A 13,920-nucleotide genomic window follows, 5' to 3' on the forward strand; every position below is an offset into this window, starting at 1 on the left:
TCGGTTCACCTGTGGCCTGTGCTGCTCGTCCTTCCCACAATCCGGCGCTTCTTATGTCTGATGACAGCCGTGTCTGGTCTCCTGCCTGCCCCGGACACCCGTGTCCATCTTGTCTCTCACTCCCTGTTCTGTCCCAGTGCTTGACCAGCGTCCTGCCCCGTCAGGCGCTCAGTGCGTGTGGTGCGTGGGAGTGAGTTCCGTTCCCTTCACCTTCCAGAAGATGCCCCCGATGGGTCTGCTTCCACCTGTGGTGTGTTCTGGCTCCTGAGTTCCTCCCAGGTCTCCTCCTGCCTCTGTCCTTAGGGCTGTTGTTGGCCTGTTTGTTTCTGCTTTACCGTCCCTGTCCTGTCCAGCCTCTCCTGTGGTAGCCGTCCCGCACCCCCTTGCACCTGCACGACGGGTTCCTCGACGTTTCCAGTGGATCTTATCACTGGTCGCCCAGGAGGAGCCTTTGGCGAGCCCCTGCTGCTTCCCAAAGGGGTGCGAATTCCTCCTCTTCCCTGTGCTGCCTGGAAAGTGAATGTTCTGTGCTTCCCCACAGCCCTTGGTACACTCCACGGGGTCCTCGCACCTAAGTGTCTTCTGTTAGTGTGGTTATTGTCCCTGTCGCTTCACTTCAGAGGGGCCTGCTCTGTTGGTGCGATGACCCGTTCTTCCCGTCCAGGCTCAGTTTTCCCAGCCCCTCCTTGAAGTTTTTCCTTCTGGCTCTTACCGTTATCTCCATCTGCTCCTTCTCTCAGAGGGACTCTACCTAATGGCCACACCTGGAAAAAAGTTAGGTTTGATCAAGTAATCTGTTATTTGGTAGGATATATATTTTGTTTGTGCTTTTTTCTTTCTTTTAAGATTTTATTTATTTATTTGTGAGAGAGAGCACATGAGCAGTGGGGAGGGGCAGAGGGAGAAGGAAAAGCAGGCTCCCTGCTGAGCAGAGAGCCCAATGTGGGGCTCAATCCCAGGACCCTGAGATCGTGACCTGAGCCAAAGGCAGAGAAGCTTAACCCACTGAGCCACCCAGGCGCCCCTGAGCTTCTTTTCTTCCCCAAATCAGTGTGTAGTGTGTTCTCTCTTGCCTTGGTATGTACCATGTAGTGTGCAGCCGAGTATCTGAGGAGCCAGGTAGGTGACAGAACTTTCTTGTCCATCTATTGAGAAATAATTTATAAGCAGTTCTGAATACGCATGGCCTGGGTCACACCCCCATTTATATCCCAGGTGCCTGAAACATACCCACAGGATTCAGATTAAGAGCAAATCTCTGATTTTGTTCAGGGACTCAAAGGAAATAGGGAATAGAGTCATACTTTCTAAGAGACAGGATCTGGTGGAGAAAGGAGTATTGCATGGTGTAATTCAGAACTCTGCGTTCACGTGGACCGTTGATGGTCCAGTGCATGGAGGAACCAGTGTGCTAAAGTCAATGTTGGCGGTGGGGGTGGTAATTATTTTCAGCTTTCAGGGGAGATGGAGCTGATTGAAGTGAGAAAGGATTTAAGCAGTTTTTGGTTTTGGTTTTGTTTGGAGAACACAGAGACTCCCTGAGAGGTTTTGAGTAGGTTGGGGTTGGAGGTCAGGTGAACTATATGAAGCAGTAAGAGCGGAGACTTGGGTTTGAACGTTTGCTGGGCGTTGTTGGCACCCCGGCGATCTCAGAAGCAGCCCCTGGTGCCCGACATGGGACTCCGTGTCTCCCAGATTGCTGCAAAGCAGAGTAGCGCTGAGTGCTGGTCCCTTCCTCCACACCCAGCCCCCCTCATGTGTATCAGGTGACACACTTTGCCCAACAAAGGGCTTGGTTTTTCTGGAGCAGAAAGTATTTGTAGACCAGTATAATCCCAGTTTGGAATCATACCATGAATCTAGGTGAGAAGTATTTTTGGTCAGATGTTTCCCCCATTTTATCTGTCCTGTCTTGGCAGCGGACTCAGGGGAGCTGTAGATTTGGGAGGACAAGGTCAGCATAGTTTCATTTGATGTGGATGACAGCAACTGCAGTCGTCTGGTTCATCGAAAAACTTGTAAGATAAGTAAAAATAATGAGCAGCTTGGGAAATCTGATTTTTAAGGTTTGTAAATGAAAGTGAAACCAGATGAAACTCAGGAGTGGTGAAGTCTGTTCTCAGAATGCAGTGACCGCGCTATGTCAGAGGCAAGACTCCTTTAAGGAAATCGCCAGGAGACTGAAAATGGGAAAACTAACACAAGCAATGCTGCGTTACATGTGTCTTGTGCCAGATGCTGGTCTGAGCACTTCATGAGTTTATGTCCCCTACAAAGACCCTAGAATGTAGGTACCATTCATTGTCTCCGCATCACCTGGGGGTCATCGTGAGCTAAGGGCGACGTAAGGACTCCCCCAGGTCACCCAGCCAGAGCGCCTGCTATATTGTCCAAATGGAAACAGAGTTCCATGGTTCGACTGAGTTCAGGTTAAATCCTAACATCACAGAGGGTTTATGAAATCCTACACTTCAGAAGGGCTGGCATGCTCTGGTCTGCTTTATCCTTCATGTTGGACATGAGCTCCTGGGGCTCTCCTTCCACATGACACAGAACCACCGGGAATGGGAGCCCTGGCCTCACGGGTGCTCCTCCAAACGGAAGGAGGTTTGGGTGCAAGTGGGTTTGGCCCTGCTGTGCAGAATCTGGGCAAAATGGTTTGGAAGGATCTGGGCTGGTTAGAGTGCTGCCGCAAGAATCTCAGGGAAAGGAGATGGTGCCCGAGACCGACCGTCTCTCCCGCTTGCTGTGCAGTGGCGTGGTGCGAAGTGCCGGTCCCCTCCCCTGCGCCTGATGCCTCTGGGGGGCCTGTCCACCCCTCCTCACCCGGCTCTGCTCCTTGGGGCCCTTCATTCACCCTGTCTGGTGTGAGTCCATCCATGTCTGCCTGTCAGCTGCCCATCTGTTCATCCAGTGTCCCTTGTCTTCCCATCATTGCTCTGTGTTTTTATATCTTACCCTCTATGCCCAGTTGGAACAAAATCTTATAAAGTAGCAAAGATCAAAGGTGCTTGTGTTTTTCCCCTTTCCTCACCTCAGAGGTGTGTCAGTGTGTGTGTGTGTGTGTGTGTGTGCGCGCGTGCGCATGCTTGTGTGTGTTTATTTTAAACCATAACTGTACAGGAAAGTAGTACACTGGGAATTATTTTCATCTATCCATGCAGCTAGCATCTATGCTAAAATGAAACACTTGCATGTAAGCCACCTTCCGTATCTTACATGGGAAGAGATACAAAACTTTATTTTGCCTTTTTTTTAGAAGAAGTCTGGAAAGCTGACATTCTGGGAGAGAGAGTCCAGGAAAATGAAAGCAAATATTCAAGACAAGCTGTATCCAACAACAAAACCCTGATTGAAGAGAGAGGTAATGTTCCTGGTAAGACTTCTAATGCGGAAACGAATCCCATTCCTTCAAGAAAAATGTCCTATAAATGTGACTTGTGTGAAAAGAGTTTGAAATCTATTTCAGAATATATTAGTAGTGATGGCAGCTATGCAAGAATGAAGCCTGATGAATGTAGTGCGTGTGGGAAACCACTTCCCCAGATTAAACTTGAGAAAACTCATCCGGGAGATGAGTCTTACGAATTTAATCAAAATGGGGACGCTTATAGTCTAAATGAAGAAAGTATTTATCATAACATTAATATTTTGGAGAAACCCTTTGAATATACTGAATGCCAGAAAGCCTTTCAGAAGGATACAGTTTTTGTTAATCACATGGAGGAGAAGCCCTATAAGTGGAATGAATCTGAAATAGCCTTTCTGCAAATGTCCAACCTCCGCGTACACGAGAGGTCTCACATGGAGCTGAAGCCCTATGAATGCAACGCGTGCGGGAAATCCTTCTGTAAGAAGTCAAAGTTCATCATCCATCAGAGGACTCACACGGGAGAGAAACCTTATGAATGTAATCAGTGTGGAAAATCCTTCTGCCAGAAGGGGACCCTCACTGTCCATCAGCGCACACACACCGGGGAGAAGCCCTACGAATGTAACGAATGCGGGAAGACCTTCTACCAGAAGTTACACCTCATTCAGCATCAGAGAACTCACTCAGGAGAGAAGCCCTATGAATGTAGTTACTGTGGAAAATCCTTCTGCCAGAAGACACACCTCACACAACACCAGAGAACGCATTCAGGAGAGAGACCCTACGTTTGTCACGACTGTGGAAAAACCTTCTCCCAGAAGTCCGCACTTAACGACCATCAGAAAATCCACACGGGCGTGAAACTCTACAAGTGTAATGAGTGTGGGAAGTGCTTCTGCCGCAAGTCCACACTCACCACGCATCAGAGGACCCACACTGGAGAGAAGCCCTACGAATGTAACGAGTGCGGGAAATTCTTCTCGCGGTTGTCCTATCTCACTGTACACTACAGGACTCATTCGGGAGAGAAGCCCTATGAGTGTAACGAGTGTGGGAAAACCTTCTACCTGAACTCGGCCCTCATGAGACATCAGCGAGTGCACACCGGAGAGAAACCCTACGAATGTACCGAGTGTGGAAAACTCTTCTCTCAGCTGTCGTACCTCACTATACACCACAGAACCCATTCAGGAGTGAAACCCTACGAGTGTAACGAGTGCGGAAAGACCTTTTACCAGAACTCAGCCCTTTGCCGACATCGGAGGATACATAAAGGAGAGAAGCCCTACGAATGTTACATATGTGGAAAGTTCTTCTCTCAGATGTCATACCTCACCATACACCATCGAATTCATTCAGGAGAGAAGCCCTATGAATGTAATGAGTGTGGGAAAACCTTCTGCCAGAATTCAGCCCTTAATAGACATCAGAGGACACACACAGGAGAGAAAGCCTACGAGTGTTACGAGTGTGGGAAGTTCTTCTCTCAGATGTCCTATCTCACCATCCACCACCGGATCCATTCGGGAGAGAAGCCCTTTGAATGTAACGAATGTGGAAAAGCCTTCTCTCGGATGTCCTACCTCACTGTTCACTACAGGACTCACTCCGGAGAGAAGCCCTACGAATGTAACGAGTGTGGGAAGAAATTCTACCACAAATCAGCCTTCAATAGCCATCAGAGGATTCACAGGAGAGGGAATGTGAATGTTCTGGACGTGGGGAGGCTTCTGTGAAGTCGGAGAACCTTTCCGTGTGGTGAGTGGGAGATGCCTGCTGACGTGCGTCAGCGCTCACACGGGTGTTGTGCTCAAGGCTTTGTGTTAGTCAGACTCGAGGCCTGAAAGTTCACAGGGTAGGAACCACAACTGTAACAAGACCATAGCACTTGTCGGATTCCAGACTCTACAGGGGTCAACGTTCGTAAGCGTTCAGAACGAGTATGCATGTCACCATGGACTCACACTGTTTTACACATCAGGGAATTCATACCAAGAGAAAAAAGTCTCTCCGTTTTAAAGAAGGCGGGAAATCGGCTCCTTTGGAAATTATCTATATTAAATGTTACGTTTCTGATGTAGTATCAAGCTTCTTGAAAACTAAAATACAGACGATAAAGATACTTGTGTAAATAGAAGCAGTGAAAGCGGCGACAGCGATCCGGACCACAGCGTAGCAACCTCACACTCACACGGGAGCAGCTCCTGGGCATGTAGGGCTTAGGTTTCTGAGGGGTTTTCAGTCTCTGTGCTTGCTTTTTAGGGTGCTGCATTACAGGAAGTGTATGTTCCGTTTGAATCCTATTTGGAAAGCCACTGTATCCTTATTAGAATAATTCGGAAGATGCAGTAAGATTATCCATTTTAAGCTCCGCCGTGTTCGTATTCCAATACCCTGAAACGGTCACCATGCTGACATCTGGTAGTCTCAAGTACACTGCTTCTCGTACTCTTGCCTGGCATTTTTAAAATGTTTTTGATCGCTGTTAACGAACAAAGTCTTCTGTAAAGAAGCCAGTGTTTTTTATAACGTGTTCAGCTGTGTCTGAGTCAGCAAGAGTTAGAAATTCACACATACAATAGAGAAGTGCATAGATAACTTGAAGTTGTTAATGCCAGACATTTCCAGTAGTACGAAGCACCTGTAGTATTCATTGTACTCTATAGTTATATTTGCTTTAAATATTTAAGTACTTAAGGTATTTCCATTTGTATCGGTTTTTTCCATCTGTTTTATTTGGATGCTGACATAAGTGTGGAGAACATACATACTATGTAACTTAGGAATTTTCTGTATTTTTATTTGATAGTATAGTATTTTTAAATATTGTGCTCTATTCCTTCTGAACGAACTCTTCCTATGGATTTGTGGCAGACGATGCTGAGTGACCCTGGTCACTCCTTACTGTTCGCTAGCAGAATTTGGGGCTCCATTTCTCCTCGTGGAATGGGGGGAGATCCTGACTAGTTTCAACTAATAATGATAATCCCTTTCTCACTGCCATTAATTGGTTTAGAATGGTCACAGGACCCAGCTCTGTGCAGATAAACAGAGGAGGTATCTGACAGGTTATTTCTGGAAAAGGTTCCCTCAAAGATTCCAGGAAAGAACCGTGCAGGGTGAAGCATCTGTTGTGGACCGTTGCCTTTGCTGCGTGTGATGCTTGGCTGTGCCCTTCAGCACAGAATTAGAGTCTAAGCATGGCAGAGCGGAAGGACGGGGAGATTTTGGGACCTGGACGATGGCAGAGCCCTGACCCGTCCAGCCGTGCGGCTCCTCGGCCCCTGGATTGCTGCTTCCGTTGTAGACGAAATTTACTTTGGAGCCAGTTGGTTTAGGCTGCTGTGTTAGGGACAGCTGAAGACACAGAGCTATACCTTTGTAGGAATTATGCAGTTGAGAAGGACTTGAGGTAAATTGCCAGTTTAGAAGTATGGATAGAGATTGGTCTTATTTTCTGTAAATTTTGATGTAAATAGTTTGAGCACTACAAACCAACTTCAAACAATTAAATGTGTATGTTTCCTCAAATGGTTACATCATTGACAGAAGAACCCTTAGAGCCCCATAATGATGTCAGATACGCCTTTTTACAATGCATGACATTAAATCTTGCTTAGGTTGATTTATGTTATTCACGGATCATCGCTCCGCTGCTGGTTCACAGTATATGGTGTGGAGGTAAGGACCTTTGCTTTCCAGTGGTCAGCCCGATAGCCTGTATGTGAATGCCAGCCCTGCACATGGAGGTGAAATGCCATATTTTTCATGTGTTGGGATCATTTGTGACACCGGTTTTTGTTGCTCAGCACATATCTTTAGCAGACTGTGCGTTTGCTACATAACCGGGATGAAAAGGCTGGTAGATCGTGTACATTGGTGTAGGAAAATATATTCATGATTTATTTGTTGAAATAATAGCTATAAAGATTTCCCAGTTTGTCCTCATAGCTTAAATACACAGTATGCATTTTAAGTAAAATATTTAAAAAGTGAATGTGATGTAACACATTCTTCCTCACGGAGCCATGCACGCAAGGGCCTGGTGCACAGAGCTGGTCCCGAGCTGCATCCCTGACGACGTAGTAACAGGGTTTATTCATCACGGCGAAGGTGTCGGGGTGTTTTCATGTCACGTCTCTGCGTGGGCTCAGTGGCTGCTGCTGCTTTAACGACCCTGTTTTTCTTCTTCCCTAGAGGAACTTAAAATAATGGTTTGTCTTAAATTTGATGGAATACAGTGTTTAAAAAATTTCTACTGTTCCTGGCAAGCATGTAAGGTACCCAGGCCTGAGTCTCTGAGGCAGAGCACTAGAGGGACATGTGCATCCGTCCCACAGCGAGGACCACACGTGGCCTGGGGCGGAGCGGGAGTGCGTGTGCCTCACACACAGGGACCTCGTGAACTCTGAGAGGCATTTTCCAGAGCTGAGATGAAGGAAGACCCTTCCTGGCCAGTGGACACGTGAGATTCCCACAGATTCTTCTGTCGAGTCAGTGAAGCAGCTTCAGATAGGTCAATCACAGACTCAGCACAGGACCCCATCCTCTCAGAGACCCCAGAGCCGCTCTAATGTGGCCTTGTGCCTGGCCGTGCTCTGCCGCCAGCACCCGCCCCCCCGCCCCCGCCACGACCACAGCCCCAAGAATGACCCACTTTAGAGTGCCTGCAAATAGGACGAGCGAAGTCCTTTTCCTTTTCCTCACAGAGATAACTACATCACAGATAAATCGCTTTTCCCTTCCCTGAACTTAAAGCCTAGGATTCTTACCAAACTGATGACCTAGCATGGGCTGCTGACTCGAGCCCAACGGACGGAGCCCAACCCTGGGGCTGCCATAAAAGAGCAGCTTGTGGGGCCGGGGGCTGCACTGGGGGGCTGCTGGGGGCGGTGTGAGCAGCCAGAGCCACTGGAGAGGCAGCCGCTGGGGAACCTGGGGCTTGGAATCTCCTCCACTCTCCTGCCCTGCACGGTTGTGTCCCCGGCACCTTCTGGCCCAGCACGGCGTCTTCATGCAACAGCAGGCGCAGGCTCCATCCAGCTGAGGGGGCCGGGGGGCACACAACACACCCCTGCCCGGAGCAGCCTCTTCTCACGCCATGGCCAAGTCCCTACAGTAAGTAGACACGGGTTTCTGGATGGAGGCGGACCCTTCAGTGGTGCATTAACATGCCGAGAGGAGAGGGTCCATCAGGAAGGGGGTTCCTCCCAGTCGGGGGTGGGCTTTCTCTTCTACATGGGTCTGCTGAAGCCATCCTGAGGAGCAGGAACTAGGGATTAGACCTTCCGCTGCTACCTGTACTGTCCTTGATTTGCAGAATTCATGTGAAAATCCTGGGAAAAACAAACAGAAGGAGTCACTAAGAGCACACCAGACGTCTCCACAACTGGCAACCTTAATGGGATGTAGAAATCCAGATTTCAGAATTGTCTTACAAGACATCCTTACAGAAAGGTATATTGGTTATATGAAGCGGGAACGGTTACTCCAAGAGGTAGGGACAGGGCGGGAACCCAGCCATAAAACCAGTCAGTGGGCAGTGCAATGGGAGGAGTGGTTGGCCTGGGGTGCCAGACCAAGAAAAAAGAGAAGATGTATGTAAAAAATGAAACACTGAGACCAGAACACCACAGACATCCTACCCATATCCTGGGGTTCTTAAGGTAGGATGGGAAGAAAATTATGAATTAAAAACTTTTTGATGCTGTGAAGGGTGTAAATCTGGCGATTCACAGACCTGTACCCCTGGGGATAAAAATACATGTTTATAAAAAATTAAAAATTAAAAAATCTTTTCCAAATTAAGGATGAGATTAAAAGGGGCTTTTGTGATTCCAAATGCAAAGGTACAGAAAAATGTGCTGTCTATAAAGCAAAATTATTTAACTTAAAGACCAATAATTAGAATATATGAGGAGGGGTACCTGGGTGGCTCAGTGGGTTAAGCCTCTGCCTTTGGCTCAGGTCATGATCTCAGGGTCCTGGGATCGAGCCCCGCATCAGGCTCTCTGCTCAGCAGGGAGCCTGCTTCCCCTGTCTCTGCCTACTTGTGATCTCTGTCAAATAAATAAATAAAATATTAAAAAAACAAAAACAAAAAAACATGAGGATATCCATCAAAGTAGCAAGAAAGGGCAGTGCTTAGACTCCTCTGTCACCAGAAATACACACATTTGTGAACCAGTGAAGTACTCCTTACACTGACAGCGGTGTGTACCATGTGTGGAAATGGGTAAACTGACCTGGAGATACCTTTTAAAATTCCTGTGTGTGCCTTGTGGAGTGGTACTGCTGATGTGCTTTTGTGTCCCAGAGACATTCTGTACACACGTAGACGTGTGCACAGAGCTATGCTGTCAGCACGAAGTGCGGGACCGTCTAGGTCCAGGAAGAGGCGAGCGAAACGCAGATGAAGCCGTGGGGTGCTCGCTGTCCTGCAGCGCCGCGCGGAGCCTGTATCTGCACGTAGCTCGTCTGATAAAGTAGAAGGAAGAGTTTCAAAAAATGGAATGAGATTTCATAAAACTAAATCCTTGTATCTGTTACCATGACCTGCGCCCCTCCCACACCCCCATACAGGCTCCAGGGGAATGGGCTCGCGGTCGTACACGTGTAAATGGCTGTTGATGGAAGTGCGTGGAATCGGGGTTTGGAATAAAGAGAAGAACCAGGTCAAGAACAGTTTCCAGGCAGAAACTGGTACTGAAAATGTTTTGAACTGAGTGGTATGATCCACACGGTACCCAGGACTCCAGAAAAATTACACAAAAATTAAAGGACAGAAATAAAAATCCTCAGTGTTTTATGCTCTTCAGTTTTAGCTGGAGTTTTGGAGCCCAGGTACCTAAATGATGTCTTTGTCCTTTTTGGCAAGTTCACCCCAAGCCAACCTCCTGTAAATGGTTGTAGCTGCTCCATTAGTTGGTTATTCTGTACTTTTAAAAAATTATTTATTTTAAATATCTTATCTATTTATTTGGCAGAGGGAGAGATCACAAGTAGGCAGAGAGAGGAAAGGAAGCAGGATCCCTGCCTAGCAGAGAGCCCGACGTGGGGCTCGATCCCAGTTCCCTGGGATCATGACCTGAGCCAAAGACAGAGGCTTTAACCCACTGAGCCACCCAGGTGCCCCCCAAAAATTATTTTTTAAAGAATGCTCCGGGGGCGCCTGGGTGGCTCAGTGGGTTAAAGCCTCTGCTTTCGGCTCAGGTCATGGTCTCAAGGTCCTGGGATCGAGCCCCGCATCAGGCTCTCTGCTCAGCGGGGAGCCTGCTTCCTCCTCTCTCTGCCTGCCTCTCTGCCTACTTGTGATCTCTGTCTATCAAATAAATAAATAAAATCTTTAAAAAAAAAGAGAATGCTCCGGCCCAGTATGGGACTTGATCTCACAACCCTGAGATCAAGAGGCACATGCTTTACTGACTTGAGCCAGCCAGGCATCCTGGTCACTGTGCTTTGAACCATCCGTCCTGGGACAGGGATTCCACCCCCACCCCGGGGAGGACACGCGTGGCCTCGCAGAACTCACCGAGTGGACCAGCCTGCGCTACTCCGGGCACCAGTGTCCCCTTCTGTCCAGTGCCAGCCAGCACCCCACGGCAGTTCTGACGTCCCAGCTTCGGCTAGCTGAGGTTGGGTCCACGGGGCGTGAGTAGGGTGATGTGTCATCTTCTGAGTCCCATTCTAGAAGGACTGTCTCCTTTGCTGCCTCTTTCTCCCTCCTTTGGCTGTGAAAGAACCATGGTGCCAAGCCAGCTTCTACCCTGAGAACAAGGACAACACTTGAGGGCTGGGCTTGGCCAATGGGCCCTGGGAGGGGCCAGCTGGGAGCACTTCGGGCTTTGTGGGCACAGCCTCTGCCACCGCTCAGCCCTGCCTCTAGTGGGAACTGTCCCAATAAACCTGACATGGGACACAAATTTCAGTCTCATTGAATTTCATAAGCTATAAAATACTCGATCTTTTTTAAAAAACTACTTGCAAATGTGAGCCCATTTGTGGCTTCCACGCCATATGAAAGAGGCAGGGGCCAAATGTGGCCCACGACTGTCTCTCGCTGACTCCTTTCTAGGGGACAGAGAAGCAATGGGATAAAGGGGACCCTTTCCCTCTGGAGAACCACCTGGAAGGGGCTACCCTACCTCCTGGGGACCACCTGTTAGACTGGAATTGTACATGAGATAGCAGTCTTCTATCCTGGCAGCCGGTCAGACGCGGATACAGAATTCGCCAACAAAAAGTGAAGTGCCATCATTTCTTCTAAACTGCAGTCAATGACTGTGTCCCTCTCAAACCTCATGCTCCTGCTAGCCGACAACAGTACGTCGTGGGGAGAGAGAGGGCGGCCCACTCGAGACTTCTGTAATGTAACCAGAGATCTCGCAGAATCCACAGCAATCCTAACAAAAAATACTAGCACAGTTTACAAATTTTAAGTTCCTACAAAAGCATGTAGTATTTTTATCTTTAGGAAAGTATGCGCTCAGATCTTGATTTCTAAATATTCTTCTCCACCAGATGGCACCAGGGCTGCTCAGGAGCGCTCACAGCACAGAACACTGGTCAGTAGGACGTGCTCCAGAACTGACGGGAGGTGTGGCAGAGGCGGGACACGGAGGGTTCCGGGTTCCACCCCCCCACCCCTGCCGCTGGTAGAAACAACTGATGAGCGGGTGACCTCTGCAGGTCTCAGGACTGTTGTCCAAAGCAGGGGAGGCATGTGAGGGAGGCACACTGTGCAGCCGCAGAGCTCCCGACTTACACCTGCCACCCCCAACCCCACACACCTCAGATCAGCTGCCACGTGGTGACGGCCTGCGGTGCAGGCAAGTCCCTGGGCCAGGGCCGAGTGACAGACCTTGTTCTCAGCTGCAGAGTGGGTGTCCCAGCTGGACCACTGTCTGGAGGAGGGCTGTGCGGCTTCCCCTGGTCTCCTGGACTCCCGTCAGTCACAGGTCTGTGCAGCTTCCCAGATGGCTTGTGCCACAAGCACGCAAAGACCCAGGTCCCGGCTATAAGCCAGCAGGGGCCAGGAATGGCTGTCATGGTGAACAGCAGACTGACACACCTGGGAAGGAGGAGGCTGAAAAGGAGAGCTGTATGGGCATAAGCTTCTAGAAGCTTCCATGCGTGCCAGGAAATCACCTGTGCCTAGGGTGGACACAGGCTTAGAGACGTCTGGACACGTTCACCTCGGATGGGCCTCCAGGCTCCACAGAAACGATGTGAAGGCTAGGGCAGGACAGGAACCAGCTTGGCTAAGTGCTGAAGGTCTGCAGAGATGGGGAGTTATTTTTCCTCTTTTTCTTCCCCCACCTTTAAATCTTTTTTCAGCTCCTGATGTTTAAGGAGAATCTGGCAAAACACACCTAATCCCTGAGTTAATGGAACAACGCATCCAGTGGCTGCATGTGACAAAGATGACACACCTACTGAAACAGAAAACGCCATTTAGAAAGCACATTTAAGAACCCACCAGGGTGGGGCGCCTGGGTGGCTCAGTGGGTTGAGCCGCTGCCTTCGGCTCAGATCATGATCTCGGGGTCCTGGGATCGAACCCCGCATCGGGCTCTCCACTTGGCAGGGAACCTGCTTCCTCCTCTCTGCCTGCTTGTGATCTCTCTCTGTCAAATAAATAAATAAATAAAATTTAAAAAATAAAAGAAGAACTCACCAGGGTGCCTGGGTGGCTCAGTGGGTTGAGCCTCCACCTTCAGCTCAGGTTGTGGCCTCAGGATCCTGGGATCGAGTCCCGCATCAGGCTCTCTGCTCAGCAGGGAGCCTGCTTCCTCCTCTCGCTCTCTCTCTCTGCCTGCCTCTCTGCCTGCTTGTGATCTCTGTCAAATAAATAAATAAAATCTTAAAAAAAAAAAAAAAGCCCACCAAACCCTCCAAAAACCCTGCGGGTGGGGAGAATCTAATTTCCAGAATTGCCACATTATATTTAAAATGTCCAGTTTTCTGGGCGCTTGGGTGGCTCAGATGGTTGAGCCTCTGCCTTCAGCTCAGTTCATGATCCCAGGGTTCTGGGATCGAGTCCTCCATCAGGCTCCCTGCTTAGCTCCCTCTCCCTCTGCAGCTCCCCCTGCTTGTGAGCTTTCTCTCAAATACATAAAATCTTGGGCGCCTGGGTGGCTCAGTGGGTTAAGCCACTGCCTTCGGCTCAGGTCATGATCTCAGGGTCCTGGGCTCGAGTCCCGCATCTGGCTCTCTGCTCAGCAGGGAGCCTGCTTCCCTCTCTCTCTCTGCCTGCCTCTCTGTCTACTTGTGATTTCTCTCTGTCAAATAAATAAAATCTTTTAAAAAAATACATAAAATCTTAAAAAATAAATAAAAAGACCAATGAAAACATGAAAACATGATCTTGTTCAGTATAATTACAGGTCAGTAAAACAGAAAACAAACCCAGAATCCGAGTACTTACAAGCGGTGAGTCAGGACTGACTGCAAACAGGAGAAAACGCGGCTAACCAACAAGCTGCCGGCGGCTCCGTGAGCCAAACCAGCCAACCACTGCTCCGTGACGTCCACCAGAAGCCCTGGCT

The 13,920-nt window shown here is 48.9% G+C and overlaps 1 protein-coding gene and 1 long non-coding RNA gene across 3 annotated transcripts in view; one reads left to right on the forward strand and one right to left on the reverse strand.

Moving 5' to 3' along the window:
• The window catches only part of ZNF12 (zinc finger protein 12), a 34,104-nt gene extending 27,200 nt beyond the window's left edge, over positions 1–6,904 (forward strand). The window contains exon 5 of the mRNA XM_044233809.1: positions 3,260–6,904. Within this exon, the coding sequence (XP_044089744.1) occupies positions 3,260–5,109 (1,850 nt within the window). The 3' untranslated portion in view covers positions 5,110–6,904. The remainder of the gene's footprint in view (positions 1–3,259) is intronic.
• A 358-nt stretch (positions 6,905–7,262) lies between these two features.
• LOC122895965 lies at positions 7,263–12,927 on the reverse strand. 2 transcript variants are annotated; one of them, XR_006382341.1, is made up of 5 exons: positions 11,518–12,927; positions 10,905–11,139; positions 9,629–9,850; positions 8,146–8,709; positions 7,263–7,575 (listed from the first exon to the last, which is right to left on the reverse strand). It is a non-coding gene; the product is annotated as an uncharacterized LOC122895965 (long non-coding RNA). The 2 variants fall into 2 exon arrangements; XR_006382340.1 differs by having other exon boundaries at positions 10,905–12,927.
• Between the last annotated feature and the right edge of the window lie 993 nt (positions 12,928–13,920).

This window comes from Neovison vison, chromosome 14 (genome assembly GCF_020171115.1).
Source record: "Neovison vison isolate M4711 chromosome 14, ASM_NN_V1, whole genome shotgun sequence".
In the NCBI taxonomy this organism is placed as follows: Eukaryota; Metazoa; Chordata; class Mammalia; order Carnivora; family Mustelidae; genus Neogale; species Neogale vison.